At 29.5% G+C, this 23141-nt stretch overlaps 2 protein-coding genes across 6 annotated transcripts; one reads left to right on the top strand and one right to left on the bottom strand.

Annotated features, from left to right (window-relative positions):
- Positions 1-1775: 1775 nt before the first annotated feature.
- Positions 1776-6461, top strand: LOC110603374 (homeobox protein ATH1). 2 transcript variants are annotated; one of them, XM_021741083.2, is made up of 5 exons: positions 1776-2298; positions 3781-5101; positions 5396-5751; positions 5850-5910; positions 6002-6461. In XM_021741083.2, the coding sequence occupies exons 2-5, from the start codon at positions 3938-3940 to the stop codon at positions 6173-6175; spliced, it is 1755 nt and encodes a 584-aa protein (XP_021596775.1). In that variant the 5' UTR covers positions 1776-2298; positions 3781-3937; the 3' UTR covers positions 6176-6461. The 2 variants fall into 2 exon arrangements, with proteins under 2 accessions (XP_021596775.1, XP_043807571.1); XM_043951636.1 differs by lacking the exon at positions 1776-2298 and adding an exon at positions 2357-3098.
- A 3257-nt stretch (positions 6462-9718) lies between these two features.
- Positions 9719-13723, bottom strand: LOC110604246 (protein NDL2). 4 transcript variants are annotated; one of them, XM_021742393.2, is made up of 11 exons: positions 13565-13723; positions 12411-12510; positions 12071-12168; positions 11835-11923; positions 11403-11463; positions 11208-11294; positions 11053-11130; positions 10921-10968; positions 10706-10761; positions 10348-10483; positions 9719-10258 (listed from the first exon to the last, which is right to left on the bottom strand). In XM_021742393.2, the coding sequence occupies exons 1-11, from the start codon at positions 13676-13678 to the stop codon at positions 10037-10039; spliced, it is 1089 nt and encodes a 362-aa protein (XP_021598085.2). In that variant the 5' UTR covers positions 13679-13723; the 3' UTR covers positions 9719-10036. The 4 variants fall into 4 exon arrangements, with proteins under 4 accessions (XP_021598085.2, XP_021598086.2, XP_021598087.1 ...); XM_021742394.2 differs by having other exon boundaries at positions 10921-10965; XM_021742395.2 differs by having other exon boundaries at positions 12411-12739; positions 13565-13705.
- Between the last annotated feature and the right edge of the window lie 9418 nt (positions 13724-23141).

Below are 23141 nucleotides of genomic sequence, written 5' to 3'. Positions count from 1 at the left end.
AAGGGACTTAGGCAAAAGTCTCTGTTACATCAGATTCTTCTAAAAATCTATTAGCAGAAACTCAATCTCATCCTATGGAAGATGTTGTTTGAAAGGCCACATGAAGGACTGTCTCTCCAACTAGCTTCCTAGCCTTACCCTCGAAATCAGCCTCGTACAATCCAATCTCATGAAGGTTGCAAACACCAACAAGTTACTATAGTCAGGCTAATTGCAGATCTCAACAGTATGCTTACACCCTCATGAAATTTCACCTTCAGCTACTCTTTGTAGACCGTGATGAAATCCTCCCCACAGATCTAGTTATCCTTAAAAAGAAGAAAGAAAGTCTTCCATTTCATGTCTCCCGTAGACAGTAGTCTCAAAAGAGAAAGGATGATTCTTATATGGTGGCATATCCGGTAAGATCTTTAATATGGCCTGAAAAATAAAGCCACCATTATGACTAAGGAAAGGTAAAACAACGCGAACGGTCAAAACGTGCCACAAAAGTCAAGGAAACAAACCTTTACTTTCGAATATGAAAAATCGAAGATCAATAGGGGATCTCTGATGTTGCATAATAATCGCCCAAGGTAGGCCATGAGTTTTCATTACGAGATAAATCCACGTGGTAGGGATCTGATAAATAGAAAGTGCGGTCCAACCCGAGGAAGGAGGATACTGATACTTTACCACCTGAATCATCATCAAGACTCGCCCTTTCCTTAACAGGAGGAGTCTCGACACCAAGTTAGCGTTAACAAACACAATCCAGTATATCCCCATAATCACGGAATTATCAATTTACTAGCTGGCAATATGCCTTATCGAGCAGACGGCCACGTTACTACTAGATTACCAAAAAATGCTATATTCATCTTTATCCACTTATAATATAAAAAGAGAAGAATCTAGAGGTAAAAGTAAACTATTTTCAAATACAAAAACTCTAAATAATTTATTATATTTTCTTTACGCCTTAAAATATTGACTTGAGTGTCTGAATAGTTATTATAAGCACCCACTACTACCTCACCTTCACTTTCTTGAAAGTTTAACCGATTACAGTACAGTTACATTCAAATCTTATCAACTATTAACTAATAAGAAAAAACTCTAAAAATAGAGCTGAGAATCAGCTATTAGTTACCTTTTTAAAAGAATTTACCAAACATCTAAATTTACTATTGAGAACTGATCAGCTATCAGTTAAAAAAAAAAAGTAATTGAAACACTCTCTCAGTAGCGCATATAAGGGAAGTGCACGTTTTTTTTTTCCAAATCTGATTTATTATGATTCAAGAAAAAGTTAAGAGGTCCCCAACTTTCTCTCAATTATGATTTTGAAGAAGCTAATAAAATAAACAGCAGAACCCGACGCCTAATTTAATAATGCAAACCTAGAAATACACATGTCAAAAAAATAAGAAAGATTTGAAATTTTATTTTAAATTATAAAATAATTATTTAATTATTAAAATAACATTTTAAATAATAAACTATTCCATTTTTTTTAATTGAAAAAAACAAAAGATAACATTTATGACAGTGATAGCATAAAAAAAAATTACAGTTGCTATCAGTTCTGGCCAAAACTTTATTACAATAACATTAGAAAAAGAGAGCGAGGAAGAAAGATTGTATAATCACATCACAAACAAAACCAAAACAAAGCAGAAGGATTTGAACAATCTGCAGATATGGATTTATATAAAAAAACATGATGATCACAAAGATCACCTGAAACCAGTAGTTGAAATCATTACTCATTAGGTCTAAAACAAATCATCAATACTGGGGTTTGGGCCCATAGAAAGCCAAAACAAGTAAAAGAAGTTAGATGGGATTTGTAAATTTGCTTCAGTAAATTCGTCAAAGATCTGCCCATCAGATTTTCTCATCATCTTTGCTTTTGCTTGCATCACCAACTCTTTAACAAGGACACTGCAACAACAGTGTCTTCTTGTTTTTTTTTTTATATTCTTTTTCTGAAATTGCATTTTGGGTTGAGGGTGGCTTTAGTTGTTGGATTCTGAAGAGGAGAAAGTGCAAAGCTTTTCATACCCCATTTGCTCTTCTTTCTCATCACATTAACTTGTTCTCTTAAAATAGCCAAAAGAGCAAAGGACTTTTTTCTCTGAAAAATGGTGCTCAGAAGACCTGCCATGAACAGGAGTTTGAACAGAGCGAATCCAGATATTTTGATTGCGATGATTGCAGTGAAGCAGATAATGAGAGGTGGTGATGAGGACAAAAGGATGGAAGAGATGGGCCCTCAAAAGCCTGCAACAGAAATGAGTGGCACTGCACCAAAGAGTAATTTGCTTCCCTCTCTCTCCCTCTCTCTATCTGTCTATCTCCTTGTTTTTTCTCGTGTGGGACTTTTTTCTCTCTTTCTCTCTCTTTTAAAGTCTTAATGAATGGGTCCATTTCATGCATCTCCCACTTCACTGCAGAAGCTTTTTATGGCTTTTTGGCACTCTCTTTAATTTCTTGCTTTTAATGAGTTATCTGAGATCGTTATCGTCCTTTATTTTCAATACCCATTTGTGTTTGTAGGCTTTAAATCTCAGTTTCTTGGTTTTGGGATCATTGGAGAATACCACTTTTCTGATTGTGCAAAGAAATTAACCCATTTTTTCTTTATTGGTGTACTGGATTTTATTTCGTTTCTCCATTTTCTTTTATTTTTTTGGTCGTTTAAAGAAAGTGAATGCATTTCCCTGTTGGCTTTTTCACCATCATCTTTCTTTCTCTCTTTTGTTAAAGAAGAAAACAAAAGTCACCACTGTTTTCTGGCTTTTCATTATACTCTTTCATGGAGAAAGAGAGACCAATGATTTCATGGGAAGTTGATGTTGAAATAGCTTGTCTTGGGTTTTCTGAGTAAAGCCTATATATAGTGTCAATTAGTATTCAAACAGACCACTTTGTCTTGCAAGCTTTGAAAAAAATTATCTCATGTATCTGCTTTGAGAAATCCCATGAATCTGCATCAAAAATTTTGACTCTCTTTATAGTACTTTACCCTAAAGCTGGCTTCCAAACTTTGGATTCCTAGCTAGCTGTGGTTTGTCTCTTGGTGGGTGATAGCTTCTTAGCAAATGAATGAAAAGGTTGGTTAATTTACATGCTTTTATTTTCCCTTGTTTACAGATGAATAGTTCCACCATTTTCATATACTTCTTCAATACATAAATTTGATTTTCTTAGCTGTAAACTTTAATTTTCTTTCTCTTTAACATGGCCTTCTTTGAGTACTATGTTTTGTTGTTCTTGATGTTGGAGTGTTTTTCTGGCGTTAACTCTAGCTGTTGGAAGCTAGTGAGATTGATAATAATGTTATGAACTTAAAATTAACAGCTCAAAACGTGAAGATTTCCAAATTCCTAACATCAGTTAAAGTTCATTGATCAATGTTATATTACCTTCACTGGTGGAAAAGTCCATGTTGTCCTTCCTTCTCTAGCCTGGCAGCCTTATCACTTGCTCACAGTTTGATCACAGTTGTGTTCTTTTTTTTTTCTTTTCTTTTTTTCTTTTGAAGACATTTTATTTATTGTAGGATGATTTGCTTCAATGAGACTTAAGCATTGAAGGTTATTGTCTTATTGCCAACTCCAAGCAATGGTCTTTAACCGGTGTCTGGTTTTGTGTGTGTCAGTGGACTTGTTCAGTGAGCGTGATGTGAATGTTGTAAATAACCTTTCAAAGTTAAAACCACTTTTTTGCATGCTTCCCTGTTAAAGAAAATTTGTATAGTAACCTTTTTTTCACTTTATTGCAAAATTTTTCCAGGTGGACTTGTAAGATTACCCACTAGAACAACAGAGGACAGCCCCAGCAAGTAAATTAGTGTATTTCCTGAGAAAAGTCTCCAAAGAAGTGAAGAATCTGAACCAGGTTCTGAACACAAATAATGGCCTAATGTACAAATGAAGCATGTGAAGCTTGGATGTTTTGTGCCAATATGATGGAGAATCGTTTGTTTAGTGTTCCTATAGATGTGGGTGGCCGGAATTCCACTGTAATGGAAGGAATTGGATCACAGATAACACCAAGCTCATTTGTCCAGTTTGATTCATTTGATCTCAACAACCAAAACCAGACATTGGATGGATACTCAGTGATTCCTACATTGCGAGGAGCTCCTATCAGTGATCTCCATGCAGATAATCGAGCTGCTGCAGTTGTTGTTTCTGAGGCTTTCACGAGAGGCACTGAGTTTCAACAAGAGTTTGTGGGTGGAACTCCCATTTCTGGTCCTGCACTTGCTACTCTTGTATCTTCAAGAAGTGGATTTCAAGAAACTCTCACCAACTTAGCAATTTCAGAATCTTCAATGTATCCATTGGAGGTTTTAAGAACTTATGTTTCTGATGACTTCTCTAATGGTTTAAACTCTTCATTTGCTTCCTCTGTGAATTATGGCTGCAACGAAGTATTTGTTCATATGAATGCTAAGGAGGACATTAACCGATTTCCAGCTCCTGTAGAGCTTGCTGGAAAAGCTCCTTTAAGAACTGGGTTTCAATCCTATTCATCCATGGGAAACCTGGAAGCAAATAACTGGATATCTACAAATAGTGTGAATCTAAGTGCCGATGATCCTTACAGATCGAGTCATTTTAGCAATGAGCTATCTTTAAGTCTAGCTTCATCTCAGCCTTCTGCCATACATGGGTCTCACGTTCCAGATCAGTGCTCAGAGATAAGTTGTTCTGGTGTTACACGCCATTGCTTGAAAGAAACACCATGCTCAGAACAAACTTCTTCAAGCTGTAAGGAACTTTCTCTGAGTTGTGGTTCTTACAGGGCTGGTCAATTCTCACAAGTAATATCAGGGTCTAGATATCTGCATGTAATACAGGAAATACTTGCTCAAATTGCAAGTTATTCACTAGAGAATCTAGACCAGATGAGTTTTTCATCTGCTGGGTTCAAAATTGGAGCAGATATACCATCTGGTTCAAGTTACCCTAAGGAAGGGAGGATGTGCTTAATGGGTCCTGATGGATCCCCTAATGTGGATAGTGGATTCGAAGTTCGACTCGATCCAGCTCTGCAGAAACGAGCGCTGGAAGCAAAGAAGACACAACTACTGAGTCTACTACAAGTGGTATGTGGATTCAATTATCAATGCTAAGTCTTTCATGTCCTTGTGATCACTGATCATGTTAGATGAAGACTTGAGTTGTCCTCATTCTTCATTGTAATCAATGCAATATACATATAATGCAATGTCAAAACTAGCTATGTTGGATAGAAACTGAAACTAAAAGTTCAAAATCTTTAGGCAAACATTGCGAATGATCAAGTCGAAAAAACTGCTATCATCACAAATATTATACTTGTAATTTGGCTGCTTTAAACTAATATAATTCAGTTCACTAACCTAGCATCTTGCACTCAGGTTGATGACCGATATAACCAATGTTTGGATGAGATACACACAGTTGTATCTGCTTTCCATGCTGCAACTGAATTGGATCCTCGAATACACACTCGATTCGCTCTCCAAACGATCTCCTTCTTGTATAAAAGCCTTAGGGAGAGGATCAGTAACCAAATCCTTGCTATGGGAGCACATTTTGATAGTGGAGGTGCAAGAGAAACAGAAGGATCTCTTGAAACTTCCTATTTACATAAGCAATGGACTCTACAGCAACTGAAGAAAAAAGATCATCAGCTATGGAGGCCTCAGAGAGGCTTGCCAGAACGATCCGTCTCCGTGCTGCGTGCATGGATGTTTCAGAACTTCCTTCACCCGTAAGCACTCTTTGTAGATAACATCTTATGCATAAATCATAATGTTTCACATGGCTTATGAGTTTGAGATGTTCAACATTTACATTGATGAATCTCAGATACCCTAAAGATGCCGAGAAGCATTTGCTCGCAGTAAAAAGTGGACTAACAAGAAGTCAGGTAAGCCTATGCAAATGTTAACATTCTTTGCTTCATTACATTTAGTGTAGTTATCATCATTTGTTTTGTAATATTTTTTGCATATGATAAGGTTTCAAACTGGTTCATCAATGCTCGAGTTCGACTATGGAAACCGATGATTGAGGAAATGTATGCTGAGATGAACAGGAGGAAAGCTAGGCAAGATGAGGAAGGAACCAACAGCAATCACAGAAACCACATGATCAGCATCAACAATCTAAGATTTAATGTGAACCAAAGTTGAAGAAAGAGTTAAACATAATGGCAATGAGACAAAGCATTTACATACAACATCCATAAATTGGAGAAACTGTATATAATGCTCTATAAAATTTGGGGAATCAAGCATGTTAGATGTCTCTTCAAACAAATGGGAACTCAAGTGAGTAAATGCAATGAAATTGTTTTGTAAGTTCATAATTTTTTTTTCTTTTTTTTTTTTTTTGGGTGGATTCAGAAAAATGATGTCTGAATTTGAAATCATGAACTATGAACTCTCAATATTGATAGTGTTATGATGCCGTTTACTTTTGTTGGAAAGTGATATAATATTCGTGAAAATTATGAATGGCGCATTTGGTGGGTTGTCTTTGATGGAAGAGGGAAACTTGGGAAGGTGTGTCTGTATTAGGATGTGTAAGATGCCTTGGTGGAAGAGGAAGTTAATGGGGGCCACAAGCCTCCACTGAATAATTGAAAGGCTGATGTTGGATAAAATTGGTCTTTGTGATTGATTTTATCGAGGAAGTTGCAATTGGATGAATAATTGAACCATCCAATATTTTATTTATTTATTAATGTATTTACAGTTTTTCTTTTTTTTTACAAATATATTTACAGTTAAAAGTACCTATATTTTATATTAAGACATGGATGCTAAGTTGATAGTTGATGCCGTCATTTCGAATCAAGTGGAGTGATTTGTAGTAGAAGAATTGTAAAAATTTTCTAGTTAATGGATCTAATTATAAGAGATTTTAGAATAAATTTGAGTATTTATCCATAACATGTCTTCAAATTTGTGATTCATTTTCCATGCCTCCTATTTTTCAAGTGAGTACTTTGATTTTTAGGGGGTAAAAATAACATAATTTTTCAAAACTCATGATTTGTAGGGCCTGGATGTAGCTTTGCAAACAATTGGGCTTGTTATGGATTTTGAGGCCTTATTCAACTCAACTCAGCCATGCTTATGGGCACTCATAAATTGCTTCAATGGTTCTGCAAGTTTTTGTCAAAATTCGAGATTGATACTACAAGATTAGAAATTGAAATTTGGGGAATGTGTATTCATATGTCCAATATTTGCTTCCATATGTTGCACAAAATTTTCAGGTTTAATTTATGGATAGTAAATCCAAGTTGCTTATCATCCATTAGATAAATTAGCAAAGAAATATAAGGGAATTCTTTGATTACTAGGACCGATTCCCTTCTCCTTCTCCGAATACCAGTAGGCAGGCTTAGAATTTTATAGTACCAAGATTTCAAGTCATCTTCTCCTGGCTGCACGGTCTGCTCTCTAACATACGTGAGGCGCCTTGCCCTGTGATCGAAGCCATAACACTCATCTAGCAAAGCCAATTTCGAGTTCTTATTCCACAATCTGAAAAAAATAATAATAATAAATAAAAAGAGGTGGAAGTCCATCAGATTTTCTGATGCCAAGAAAGAATTTCTTGCCATGGGAATTCAACTATGGCAACAAAAACCTTGTCAAGGTAAATATTCAGGAGAGTAGTGATGGGGGGCTCCAGGCTAAATTTAAAAAGTGCACCTCATGATGCTAGGGTTCTTGCACTGAGCCGATTGTAAGTTTCAGTCTCAGACAGCTTCATATGTCTCTGCACATCATGCATATACCAGAAATGAGCTCCTATTCTTGTTTCTTACTGCTGTTGATTATATCTCATTGACAATCTATTGAAAAAGAGATAAATTAATACAATTTAAAATTTTATTGTTACAGGGTCTGATTTTATGTACAACTCGCCCGCAAATGGTTTGATAAGGGACATTAATTACATTGGGTGCTCTACTTCACAATGGGACTTCTCTTTTGACTTTCCAGGGAACAGTGAGTGATTTTCATAGGTTTCATTGAAAAGTGACGGCGTAAATGAAATTGAACCGAGCTTAGGTTTGATGAATTCAATCATAGTTGATAAAGTTTTTTTTTTTTTTTGAGTTTGAGTTAAACTCAAATTTTAATCATTTTGAATGAACCAAACATTAATAAGTTTAAATTTGGTTCGTTTAGTAAATAAATTTAGATGAATTAAATTTTTATCGAGTTTAGTATCAAATAGTTAATGAATAGTTCAATTTATTTATATGTATAATAAATTTTAATTTAAAACTAATAAATTTAAAAAAGAAATAATTTTAGTTAAATAAATTTATCTATAAATTAACTTTTACACTTATATTTGAGTTACTCAATTTTAACTATTTAAATATATATAAATTTTAAAAGTGTAATTAAATTATGTTGAGTTTAACTTTAAAAATTTTATATTTAATAAATAATATTAATGTTAATCTGCTTAATGAAATTATTCACAAACCTGTTTATAAACCTATTCATGAATTTGAAAATAAATCGAATTTATAAATTTTAACAAATTGAATATTATGAAATTTAAATTTAATTTATTTATTAAACGAATTTAAAAATTACGTTTAAATTTATTCGTTTAAAAATTAAATTAAATTTTTATCAAATTAAATATGGAATAATTCAACAATTTAACTCGAAATTAGAATTGGAAAAAAGTAGGAATAGGAGTTGCGTTTCAACTCTTTTAGATTAATTGGAATCAAATGATACGCCTAGACATTATAAATTTTTCATGCACGGAGCAACTCTTGTTGTCAGGATACGCCCCCATCTTGAATCTATTCATTGTATCAACATGTAGGCCAACTTGCTTAGAAGCTATTAGTTGCTATTTTCCCTGGCCTAGCTAGCCCCGTAAAGTTATTTTAATCTTTCGTTTTTTATTAATAAAATTTAATCAATATAATTAAACTATTTTTTTATTTTTTATTTTTTATTTTTTCATTAATAAAACTAAAGTTTTTCTAATATTTTTTTCATTTTTATTCATATTACCTCACTATTAAATCATATAAAAATAATTAGATTTTTATTATGTACATAATAAACAGAAATGTATTAAGAAACTAATAAATAAATTAACATCAAAAAAATAAAATGGTATAAAATATAAAAAGCCTAAAAAAGAAAGTCAAACTATCTTTATGAGACGGAAAATGTAATTAAAGCCCCATTTGCAAAAAAAAAATTAATAAAAAATATTTTCTCTATTTATAATTTTTTATTTATATTAAGAAATATAATTTTTTTATTAATTTAATATAAAAAACAAACAATAATTTTAAATAATAAAAAGAACATAAATTATAAAACAAATAAAGTAATAAATTTAATGGTGTTTTAAATTTTATTATTTTAAAATAATTTATTTTTTTTAATAAAAAACATTTTTATTAACTAATTTTTCTCGTTTTTTCATTTTTTTTCTTTAAAAAAATATTTTCCATCAAACAAAATCCACCGAATAATTTTTAATTTCCAATGGCAAAGACTACCAATGATTCGAATATTTTAGCGTCAACATAGCTTCCATTTCAGATAGAGAAGGACATTTCACTTTCCGCCATATCAAGCCTGGGTTAATAATAATAAGTAAACTGTTTGTTCAGCTTATTTTAACTTGCAAACAAAGAATAGAGAATCAAATTAATTAACGTGGAAGCCAACTTGAGAAAGCACGAGCTCAACGTCCACCATTTATCGCTATTATTATCATTTGCTTATAATTGTGAAAATTTATTTCAAGGATTTACAACTAACTCAATCCTCCTCATCCTCAACTTACACATATGATTACAAATCAAAGAATGCCAATCTCTGCTTTCTTCCTAATATCTCCCCCTATAATTTTTTCCCCCTTCTTTTTAGTCTATCTACAATCTTCTACCAGTCCAACCCACGTTTTTCTTCCCCAACCAATCAAAGAAAATAACAATAAATAGATTACAAAAAGCACTCTTGCCAGCTATGAGCTATCCATATTTTTCAAACGTCCACATGTATTCGTGTTTTTATTGGTTTCAACTTCAAGCCCATGCTTTCTGGTGATAGGAGCTCAGCGGAAATGCACAATGGACTCAAAGGACTTCTTGGGCTCACACTTAATTTAGGTGGTTTGTACATACCGTATCCCATTAGAAAGTACTCCATAGGTATTAACATGGCACGGGGCTGCTCCTCTGTCACCATGGATCCACATGCCTGAACCTGTAGGTCCCCGTACCCTCCAGTAAACAAAACTTTGTCCACTGTTTCAAAACTTCAGGCAAACAAATTTTTGAAATCAGATTACATACCTCGACTAAGGCACTGTATCTTCTATCTAATTTTGATGTCATGTGAAGGGCCTCAGAGTGAAATGGAGAGTTCTCCCCAACAAATATCAGGGAGCGACAATGTAGCTTTCTCAGTCCTTCACTAATGTCTGGTCTCCTGCAAGACAACAAAATATAACAATATCACATCAAAAAGCTAAAGCATAGCACAAAGCTCATATTGTTTTTTGAACATGTGGCACCGCTTTGCAGGTAAAGTGGACATAGAACAGTGGCTCGTGTCATGGAAAAAATCCAAGTCGGGCACACCTGTATTTGCATTATTTACATGTGTAAAGAGTCACCAGAGAGAAGAAAAGTTATCAAAAGCAGCACTTACCCATTTAAAGCTTCAAGGAACCGCGAAACATTCAAACTCTGCCTTTCATCCAGCAGCTAACAAAAGGAATGAGACACACCATCAAATTGGGGAGTAAAAAGACTGACTGCTGATTACTAGTTTGATTTCATTTTCTGGATTAGAAGCATTTATCACTGGAGGGGGAAACTAAATAAACAAACACATAATGTCAAAGGGCTAACTCTTCTGCAGACCTGGACAATATCTGATTCTGGTACTTGAGCACTACCACGAGCTTCCTGCTATCACCAATTAGAACTCGGTTATTTAAACAATTCAGTTCTGGAGGCACAATCTACAGAAAAAACTAGAAGCAATGCAAATACCTTGCTGAAATACCGCTTAAGCAAGAACTCTTTCACCACTCCACACATGCCATAGTAGTATAGTAAGTTACAGATTACCTGCAAATAATTTATCATAGTGTGTAAGAATGAGATTACTTGACCCTTAATATACCACAAAAGTTGCAGGTAAGGACCTTATTGCACAACCATTCTGTCCATGAGGGTGCTTGGCACAAGGGAGAAATAAGTATCAAACCAAGAACACGCTGCCTATATTTCATCTGTTGCAGAGCATTAAAAAAAAAGACCAGTAAATCCCAGGGATTGAACACAAATTTAGAAGCAATAGAAATCAATCCATGCAAATCATGGAAAGGAATGAAGCATACAGCAAATAGTGTTAGAATGTAAGCTCCAGCAGTGACACCCATACACATAACTGCCCCAAGTCTGGAAAGGACAAAAAAAAAATGAAATGAACACATCAGTTGATTTCTTTCATTCTTATCCAAAAAAGCAAATAAACAAGCAATCATTGTATTGATGACATGATTTGCAAAAGAAATAGACAGCTTAAGGTCTTTTAAATGTATTGTTAGTGTTTTCTGGTCACATATATTTTAGACAACTAGTCAGAAGCATCACTAAACAGTTGACCATAGGAAAGATAATATTAACAAAGAATATGTCTCAAGCATAAGATAGATGCTGTACAGTAAACCTCTAATCAAACAACAGTTGGAAGGGAAAAGTTTTAAGTTTGTGGTATAACATGATGACGCAGTATTGGAAGAACAATCAACTTAGCATCATGTTATTACCCAAAATAGTTGAGAATCTCAGCAATTTGGTCTGCCAAATCATCAACAGTAAGAACAGGATCATCAGGGCTACTTGTGGCAGCTCCTAACTGCAATAGTTCTTGAAAAAAGTACCAGATAAGAAACAAAGTAAAATCATAGCACTCAACGATGATGATAATTACCAGTGCAGACTGTTAAACAATAATAATAATAATAAATCATACAAGTTTGAAGTAAAGCATCAATCTACAAACCTCATGTCCAGGAGGACTAATATGGTATATGCAAAAGTTATGGAGGAGCAAAGAACATGCTTCAGGACAAAAGAATAATCCTTGAAAGCAGGATATATCTGTTCAAAACATAAAAAGACAAAAGTTAAGTTAGAGCTTAATTAGTAGAGTCTGCTGAAAAAAAATCAATATTAAATGCTTCTTTTCCTCTCATTGATTAGTCAATGAAACAAGTACATACAGAAATTTCATATAAAAGTATTGTTATAGAAAACAAATATTATGAAGGAACATGGATATGGATCTTGAAATTTTTCCACATTGCTAAACCAGTTGATTTCTTTGTTTTCCACATACTTACGATTTAGAGCTAAATCAGGATAAGTAATGAGTGCTGGCTTGTCCTGGTCTCCATATACAGAGACAGATATACAACCAAGGGAAGTTTTTATAGGGAACTCCTGCAGGCACATTTCCGATAACGTTAATACTAACTAAACACTTCAAAAAAGAGAATAAAGGTGGTTCTCATAAGTGATAGTTGAACCCCAAAAGCCGCTCCTTATTAGCTTAAATAGAAATTAAGTTCACAAAAAGAATTCTTCCATCGTAAAGGTGCATCTCCCTTTGGTTATCATTCACTTGTTTTGAGGAAAGGAGTACTTGAGGTCCACCCAAACCAAGTATACTCTGTAAATTTAGGAATATAAGCATATGCAGTTGTTCTTTTCTCATAAATACCTCATCAATTTTGCTCATTTAGGAAAATAAGCATTTCAGAATTGGAAAATGTAGATTTTAACTCAAACGTTACATTCCTTTATAGCAATTAACATAATTTTGGAATGTAAGCTGACCCGTATTACCATTAAAATAAGGACTGTAGTGGGCCGGCCGGCTAAGTAAAAATATACAGCCACAAACTAAAAACAAGTATTAGCATGCATCAGATAGGATAATCTTTTTTGTTTGTTAAAAAAAAAATCCGAATACTGCTAATTTCCAATAAATTTGAAGAAGCACAGAACCCAGAACTTATCATGCCTTATGGTATGCATTTCATATGGAAAAGGGAAAATGCGTCCTCCCAAAAAGCTTTGTAAATGAACCAAACATTAGAGTATAATCCATTCAATGATCGCAAATAAGATGATATTAAAATTAAAACCAGTCAAATTACAAAGTAAGCAATTAAAAACATAGATAATATAACAAAATGCAACAAATATCTTACTCAATTTCTCTTTAATTGCGCACAAAAATAGAACCAACCAAAATCTTAGTCAAAGGAGGAAACAGAAACGGAAAGGGGGGGGGGAATTTTCAACGTTATTCAAACCATAAAACTCATATTTAAAAAATTATATATTGATACTTGAAACCTTATTGTTTCATTATTTTGTTTTCCCGCATTTTCTCACGAACCAAACAGCTTTGCTGAAACCAACATTATAAGGAAGCAAAAATGCAGAATCTAGCGTAATATAGACATCTGTATTTGAGAATGCAGGTTACCTTTCCACCGAGAGAGAGAGTCTCCATGTCAACGGAGACGAAATCGCTTGAACCTACCATTTTCCTCTTTCTCTCTCTTTGTGCTTCTCCTCTCTCTCTCAATGGAGAATGCATTGGTTTTCGGCTTCCACGGTTTAAATATCAAAATCTCTCGCTTTCTGTGAATAATTTTCTCTCTCTTAAAATAATTTATTAAAAAAAGAAAACACACTTAACTCGCTCCGAGTCACCGACGCTCCATTATGCCATAGAGAGAGGAACTCACGAGCGGTCCGTACTCCGAGCTGTAACCTGAGACCGTGGTTAATTTAACCAGAGTTGGCCAAGCCGACAGTTTTATCCATTTACCATTTTGTCCTCATGTTTTCCTTTATGATAGACCTGGCACCGAACCAGACCGGTCAACTGGTTCAGTTTCTGAATCGGACCGAAACTTTAAACCAAAACGCCAATTACAGGCACCACCAGTATCGGTCTGTTCAGATCCGCAGTTTGATTCAGGTCTGGTTCAATTCTAAAATAAAACATGACTACTTTAGGACATGGACAAGCATGCTAGCTACCATTAATAAACAAATATTTGATTATTTACTTATTTATTTATTTCTGATATAAAAGTTTTATTAAATGTCAATTTTTCGAATTTTATATATTAAATAAATTTTTTTATAATGTATTTAAATGATTTAGAAAAAAGTTCATGATTTGATTTCTTGTTTTAATCATAATCATTGAGGTAAATAATAATATATTTTCAAAAAAAATAAATAAATAATATATTTATGAAATAAACTTTTCTGCTTTAAAATGATATTAAGAATTAATTTTCATGTATGATGTCAAATTATATTAACTTTTGACCAATCATGCATTATTTTAAACATGGTAAGTGCGGGAAAGAATCCAATAATTTTATTTTTCCTTTTTAGGAGAATTTATTATTTGATTTGTCTACCTCTTACATTTGATTTCTGAGAGTCTACTCATTTACATGCATTGATGATTCTTCTCAAGTAAAAGGGTTGCATTTGTATATACAAAGTTGCTTTTTCAACCACACGATTCTGTAGCTGAGACATCGTGCGGTTGGATTTAAATGGGACCCTTTGCATGGAAATGTTATTTGTGAATAATAATTATAAAAAAAGAAAAAAGTCATTTTCCATTCGAGTTGGTATGTGTCATTACCATTCACCAGACAGCAACCCACTCCAAGTCTACTTTCTAAGTCCTAGCAAAAACGTTTTCTGGAAACTATTTCTTTATTTTATTTTAATCATTTTCCCTTATTTAACATTATTCATTTAAAAACAATTAAACAAATTCTTACAGAATTATATAAGATTTAAAATTTTTTAAAATAAAATATTTTAAATTAAAAATAGTTGAATACTCAATTTAAAAAAATTATTAAAAAATTATCAATTTAATTAAATTTTTATAAAATTTGTGACTTAAAATGAAAAATTAAAAAAAATTGCCACTTCATCTAACATCACCCAATTTCTTATAGATATAAGGTCACCATTTGTGTTTTGTTTCAGTTACTTGACTTTAACTCTAGAAACTTCTTTATTTGGTAGCTTAATTCGGCTTAAGCTTTGTAAACAAAATCATTTACATATAAAATATATGTTCTCAAAAATAATTTATTTTTTATTATTTAATTATAATTTAAAAAAATAAAATATATTAAAAAAATTTTTAAAATATTTTTTTATGAAAAAATTCTTTATGGAATAAATACAGACATTGAAAGGTTTATTAATTTTAGGGAAATTTGTAATTTAGTCTCTAAGTATTATCATTATTAACAAATCAGTCCCTGTATTTTTAGAAATCTATTAAAACGTCCTTATCTTTTCTCTCCGTCAACAAAATAGTCATTCCGTCTATTTTTACCGTTAAAAATATAGTAAAAGACTACATTACCCCCATTATTTTTCTCCTCCTCCTCCTCCTTCATTTTCTTCTTCATCAATTCTTCCTCCTTCTTCTGCTTCTACTTCTCCTTCTGCTTCTGCTCCTGCTTCTGCTTCTACTTCTCCTCCTTCTTCTTCTTCTTCTTCTTCTCCTTCTTCTCCTCCTCCTTCTTATTCTTCTTCTTTTTCTTCTTTTTCTTCTTCTTCTTCTTCTTATTCTTCTCCTTCTTCTCCTTCTTCTCCTTCTTCTTCTTCTTTTTCTTCTTCTTCTTCTTCTTTTTCTTCTTTCTCTTCTCCTTCTTCTCCTTCTTCTCCTTCTTCTTTTTCTTCTTTTTTTTTTTCTTCTTTTCCTTCTTTCTCTTCTTCTTCTTCTCCTTCTCCTTCTCCTTCTTCTTCTTCTTCTTCTTCTTCTTTTTTGGATTTGGAAGAGGAGGAGGAGGAGGAGAAAAGAAAAGATAGAGACTATTTCGTTGACAAAAAGAAACGATAAGGACATTTTAATAGATGTGAGAAAAGATATGGACTATTTTGTTGACAAACAGAAACGATAAGAACGTTTTAATAGATTTCTAAAAATATAGGGAGGGACGATTTCGTTGACGGAAAAAAACGATAAGAAATGACTATTTCATTGATGGAAAGAAACAATAAGGACGTTTTAACAGATATGAGAAAATATAGGGACTATTTTATTGGCGAAAAGAAATGATAAAGACGTTTTAATAGATTTTTGAAAATGTAAGGATTAACTTGTTAATAATAACAATATTTGAGAACTAAATAAAGGATTTTATTTGAGGGTAAAATTAGATTTTAAAAATTTTCTCACTCCTCCTTTATCTAATTTTAACGGAAAAGAGTACGGAAAGACTATTTCGTTAACGGAAAGAAAACATAAGAATGTTTTAATAGGTTTCTAAAAATACAGGGACTGACTTGTTAATAATGGCAATATCTAATGACTAAATTATAAATCTCCCTTAATTTTATATCACAAGGAGAGCTAGTCTTAATCATCTTCAATTACTTTATTTTTTATTTACAATTAAAAATTTTAATACTAATTTAATTAATTGTTTATCAATTTTCTTATTTGAAATACAATTTTTTTTAATTTATGAAATTTTTATTTTTTAAAAATATGAAATTATATATAATTTTATAAAAAAATTTAAATTTTTTATTAAAAAATAATCTTATTAAGCAGAGGGTTAATGATATATATTTAAAAACTAAAAAAATAATTTTTTATATGATATTTTAAAATTCAGAAAATAAGATTTATAATGAGTGTGTAAACTTGATCGGAAAAGAAAATATTTTTTATTTTTTATTTTTTTTGCTTTTATCTGCTAGTCACTTCTAATCGCATTTCTACTATAATATTATCTGATTCTATCATTCAGATCCGTACGTACAAACGCATTAGAGTACATTTCTATATTAGACGATCATTTAATTCTCTCGGTGTATATACTGATAAGGCTGTGAAGTGACTGGACTAACTATTCTCCCTCATGTCATATTATCGGGCTGGAGGGTCTGTGATCACGATTGGTCAGGCTTACCCATGTATTTAGATTAGGGTTTGCAGTGTTGAATTGATCTGTTTAAGGATGGTTTGATGAGTTTTGGAGCTAGACTCTCTTTTAGAGTTCGACTTTATTCTAAATGTAGAAAACTCAACCATCATCACTATTATTTAGTAAAAAGCAATTATGTTTATTTCTTTACTAAAGTAATTATGTTTATTTCTTATATGATGATAATTACCGAGACTTATGATTATGAAATTATATAAAATTTACTCAAATTATCTATAATTTTGAAAATAATAATTAATTAATTAATTTAATTTACTCAAAAAAATAATTTAATAAAATAAATTATTTAACTTTAACAAAGGAAAATAAATGAATATTTAATATATATATATATATATAAAAGAATATTTGTGTGATATAGAAGTGAATATATATATATAATTGAGTAATGATTGGGAGGGAAAGTATTTTTAATTGAAAATTTTGACTAAGAATAGGGAGTTGGAAAGTCACCAACCAAACTAAAAAAGAATTTCTTAATTTTCAGAGTCATCATGTCTTGAGTCGGGATTATTTATTTTAAATTTATAATTTAAAAGTAAAGTTGCACTAAAAAATAAATTTTAACTATTTTTATTTTTATTTATAATTTAGAAGTAAATTTAAAAAAAAATTATTATTTTTTATCTTACCATCCATTTTGCGCGTTTGCGCAATACAATGTTCTATAAAAATACGTTAATTTTTAATTTATTTTAAATCACGTGTCGCTTCTTTTTTTATTATATTTATTTATTTATTAACTTTTTTCCATATATATCTTATTAATATATATCAATTTCAGTAAAATTTATTAATTTCAATTAAAAATTAATGATGAAAAATATAAGTGAAAGGTATATTTAAAAATATAATATAATATTTATTATTTTAGCTATATATATTAATTATATTTTTTAATTTATAAGATCATAATTAATATATTATTGATTTCAAATATGAAATCCAATATTGTGGTCGCAAAATACACTGACCATTTGTCAATTTGTAGACTATTTGGCATTTTTTCTTTTCAGTCGAAATTTCGCCTTAATTTAGTTAGATTAACTCAGCTGAGAATTTAAAATTTTTAGAAAATATAAAAATTATTTCTATTTTATTGATTTTTTTATTTTTAAAAAATTTAAAAATAGATTTTCTTTAATAAAAGATAAAAAATTTATTTATTATAATCTAATTAAATTATTTATTAAAAAATAATTTTATAAAAAAATAATACATTTAAACCAAATAATATTTAAATATCAAAATCCAAGAAGAAATGTAGCCATTGTTATAGTCACCGACATATTCTTCCTAAACTTTAACACAGTTTTGTGGTGTCGCTCGTCTTATGAATTCGTCCTTTTTTTTTTCTTTTAAATAAGGCCCTCTCATATAATGCTTGAGACTTGCAAAATTGATTTTTTTTTATATAGATATGATTTTTATTTTTTTAATAGAGTTCTTTTATCTCTGTTTTGATTTGAGAAAATTTATTTTTTGAAAATATTTTTTAAGTTTTAATATTTTTAACATTTCAAAAATGATAAAAAAAAAGTTAATTTTAAAGATGAGTGAAAAGCAAAGCCGAGTCAATTTTTTTAATAAAATAATTTATTTTCTAAATTTTGGAAATTATGTTAATCACGGTTATATATAAATTTATTTATTTTTTTATTTTTTTAAATTAAAATTACATAATAAAAAATAAATTATTTTTTAAAAAAATATTTTTCATATAAATATCTTTTTAATAAAATATTTTTAATAAAAAAATATTTTCCACATACAACGAGACTTAGATTTAAAATTAATGATTTGGATTTAATTTAATATATATTTTTAATAAAATATATGTTTTAAATTGTACTAATCGTAACATAACTCAATAATCATGCAAAATAAGTTATAAAGTGTCGTCATAAAATAAAAATACGTGATAAGTATTTGATAAGTCAATATATGGTTCCACCCGTAAAAAAAAATATATGAATATTATGACACTCGATTTTTTATGAAGACTCGCTATCTTTTGAATAGGTTGAGTTTTTACATGAAATTACTGTTAGTAGGCACAATCCAGCAAATCTTTATTATACTTGTAACCACAGAATTTTTGATCAATTAGCCGATGGGATTCTTATCAATTAGCCGGTACCAGCCATATTTTCAGAAAGTATTATAATTAATTCCATTTTCTTACAGTATAAAAGCTAATATGATCGCAAAAATAAAGATATATATTATTACATAACTAATCTTGAGTTCTAAGCAATTTATTATACTCGCCAATTTTTTCAGTTTACTAATTTGACTATTGTAGTGATAGTCATAAGTATCAACTACCTCACATTTTTTAGCAGTATAAAATTCGGGATAAGACCTCCTTCATGACTCCCTGAATAAGGAAGGAAGTGGAGTCGTCGGATGAGACTCCAAAGGATGTCTATTGAAAGCTGATACGGGCCGTATAAAGGTACTAGAAGGAGTAAGAGGAGGATTATAGACTGGACGATGCCTTATACCTGTTCGAAAGGATTTTGGTAGAGACATTATCCATCAAGTTTAAAACTGCTAAATTTGGACAAATACGACAAAACAGTAGATTTCAAAAATCACTTAGTGATATTTAGAACAACAATGCAACTCCAAGATGATAATGACTTTATATTGTGCTGAGTGTTTCTATCAACATTTATAGGTTGTGCTAAAAATAGTACCAACATCTGAATTCAAATTTAATTCAAAACCTTACACCATTTATTATATTATTTAAATTCAAGTTTATTATTTGTCTATCTCATAAAAAAAACTCTTATCTGACTTATAAAAAATCTGCCAAGAAAAAGGCAAGTCTTTTAAGTAGTTTATATCACAGTTCAATTCAACATTTTGAATTATGTTTCAAAAATATATTAAAAATATTTATAATGATGAAATTAAAAATTAAAAAAAATTAAAAAAATACTTCTTACTCTGAAATTTAAAGTGCGTTTATAATTTAATTTTATATTAATATAATATATTATATTGTTAATAAACAATAATAATTTTTAAATTTTGAATTAATATAAAATTCATATTAAAAAATATTATTTTAATATAAAATTAAACTATAAATTATGATGAAAATACACAATATATATATATATATTACTTTCTTAATTCTATAATTTTTATTTATATATATTTTTTAATTATCTAAAATTATTATTCACTTTTTTTAATTATAATAACATATAAATTAATTATTATAATCCTATTTAATTTTTCATATATCCAAAATAATCTCTCATTAAAATTATATTTTTAAATGAATATTTAAAATATTTCTTAATATTTAATAAAAATTAATATCTTTAAAATTGATATAAGTAGAAAATTAATAAAAAAATATTATTTTTAATATATATATATATATATATATATATATATATATATATAACAAAAATTATAAAATTGAAAGAATAATTGTTAATATTAAATTAGTTTAATTTAAATATAATAATTTTCGTAATATTTTACCCGCGATCATCGGTGGATGATTGCTAAAAATATCACACCCGTTGATTTTTTCTTGTTTGGGAAGGAGGAGACGGTCCCGCCCATCCCCTAGAAGCTATAACAGCACGAATAACACGTGCATGAAATAAGTACGTTCACACGGTTAGATAGACAAAAGTGTGCCCATTCCACGAGCATGGCTGGCACATGGCTCCTCTCCTCTCTCTCTCAATAACTTCTTTTTATTACTTTTATATGAAAATAATAAATGAAAAAAAAAAATTATTAGGAATCTGTCGGCAGGACATTGCACATACAGAGAACACACGCACTTACATTATTTTTCTCATTTTAATTTTGATTAATTTAAACCATTTAATTATTATTCAAATAATTTTAAAATAATAAAATGATTTTATTTATAATAAAGGGTGACTCACTGTAATGTTACCATAATTTTATTCTAAAGTGGTTCTTTATTTTTTATTACTTTCTTTTTATTTTTACAAGACATATTATTAAAGCTTTTGAATAAAAAAAATATTGACAATTAAGAATAGTAAAATATATTTTTTAAATATTAATTAATATATTTATAAATTTTAGCGTTAAATATTATAAAAACATTTAGAATGCATTCAATAAGAAAAATTGATTAATAGAGAGTTTATAAAATTAAATAATCAATTAATAACTTTTTTTATATTATAAAAATTAAATGATAAAAAATAATTAGTATAATTTTTAAAATTTATTGATATTTTAATATAATTTTTAAATTAAAAACAAATTTTATATATTATAAAAACTAAATGATAAATTTTTATTTTTTAAAATTCTACTATTATAATTATAATTATAATTTTTAAATAATGAGGTTTACAAAAAATGAAATGGTCTTCCTTCCCTCTTACAAATATGGATTTATTTTTTTAATTTTTATCCATTTCAAATTATAGGTAATTTTTTAAAATAATAATGTGTTTATTAGCTTTCTAATATAATATCATTTAATTTGTATTTAAAAATATTTATTTATTATAAAAATAATTTAATAATTATGTAATATTAATAAAATAAATATTATAAAATATAATATAAAGTTTGATTTAATTATATCAATTATTGTTTTAATCAAGATGAAAATGCCGTAAATTTATATTTGTGGATCGGAGCAATATATATAATTATATAATAAATTGACAAATGACATTTGGTTGATTTATATTTGATAACGAAAAAATTATTTAATCCTTCGCTTTGACATAAATAATTTTATAAGAAAATAATTTAAATAATTTTTTATAAAATTATTTATGATTTTATTTTTATATATAATAAATAATAAATTTTAAATTTTTTTATTATAAACAAAAATTTTATAAGAAAATGATTAAATTCTTATAAAATTTTTAATTTTAAATGAATGATTGAGATTTTTACACGATGATTAATTAAATTACTTAATACATAATAAAATATTAAATAATTTTATTAAAATACCCTTTATGTCATTTATTTATTGTAGTTTTCATAAATTTTTTTCATCATTTTACTACTAAAAAAGCGAGATGAGTAAATAATAAAGTAAAGTTCATATTAAAACAATTGTTGGTTAGTCGTTTTTAATATTCTCAAATGATATTCCATGTAATATATATATAGATAAAAGTAATAATAAAAAGAATACTTAATACTAGAACAGATTTTAATTCATTAATAATTTTAACGAGTTGATATTAACAAATTTATCAATAAATTTGAAAACACATTAATAATTTTTAATATAAATTTAAATTATAATATATTATTATTACTAATAAATTTAAATTATAGTTGATTTATAAATATATAAAATAATTAATATTAAAATTTATTAACCGACTTAAAATCCATTAATAGATTTTAATCTGTTAATAAATTTTAAAAAGTGTTTAAATTATTAACGAATTCTAAATTCGTTAGTAATATGTTCAAAAAATTATTAACAAATTTGAAAATTCATTACTAAATTTATTATTAAATTAGTGGATAAAAAAATATTGAATTTACCGACGGATGTCATTTATTTGATAAACTTAAAATAAAATCTCAGGTAAAATTCTCATTTTTTATTTTAAAACTTATATTTTTCGATTACAAATAGATTTTGATGATCTGAGATTTATAAAATAGGGTTTACAATGGGTTCTGTAAAACTGGAAAAACTTCGACCTAGAGGAGAGTATTTCTCCTTTTATATGTTTTCTTTTATCCGCTAGTGACGTGTAACATAATATATGTCATTGGGCCATCTGTCCCTGTCACGTTGATATGGACGTACGAGGAAATCAGATCGTTGTTCCATGCGTGACGGTCCCTGATTCTCCCGGATGCGCGTACGGGTGGTCCCAAGTGAATGATGAGTAGGTCTTCTTCCTGATTCTGGGCCGGACCAGATGATATGATATGGGCTGAACCCAGAAAGGATTTTATTTATCGGGCCCAAAGGGCTAGGCCGACCTGATTGAGGAGATTGATAGGAGTCCGATCTCCAAACTGAGTGGACCGGACTTGATGCATGTG

Source organism: Manihot esculenta, chromosome 16 (genome assembly GCF_001659605.2).
Source record: "Manihot esculenta cultivar AM560-2 chromosome 16, M.esculenta_v8, whole genome shotgun sequence".
NCBI classification, from domain to species: domain Eukaryota; kingdom Viridiplantae; phylum Streptophyta; class Magnoliopsida; order Malpighiales; family Euphorbiaceae; genus Manihot; species Manihot esculenta.
This window is presented reverse-complemented; position numbering and strand designations above follow the sequence as displayed.

What these genes read in the sequence shown, in the direction of transcription:
- LOC110604246 (XM_021742393.2), bottom strand. Translation starts at nt 13,678, where the DNA reads ATGCATTCTCCATTGAGAGAGAGAGGAGAAGCACAAAGAGAGAGAAAG. An exon ending in TCCTGATTTAGCTCTAAATC is followed by an intron (nt 12,169 to 12,410) that starts GTAAGTATGTGG and finishes TGTTTTGAACAG; the next exon opens with ATATATCCTGCTTTCAAGGA. An exon ending in GAGATTCTCAACTATTTTGG is followed by an intron (nt 11,464 to 11,834) that starts GTAATAACATGA and finishes TGTCCTTTCCAG; the next exon opens with ACTTGGGGCAGTTATGTGTA.
- LOC110603374 (XM_021741083.2), top strand. Translation starts at nt 3,938, where the DNA reads ATGTTTTGTGCCAATATGATGGAGAATCGTTTGTTTAGTGTTCCTATA. An exon ending in TACTGAGTCTACTACAAGTG is followed by an intron (nt 5,102 to 5,395) that starts GTATGTGGATTC and finishes TCTTGCACTCAG; the next exon opens with GTTGATGACCGATATAACCA. An exon ending in GTGGACTAACAAGAAGTCAG is followed by an intron (nt 5,911 to 6,001) that starts GTAAGCCTATGC and finishes GCATATGATAAG; the next exon opens with GTTTCAAACTGGTTCATCAA.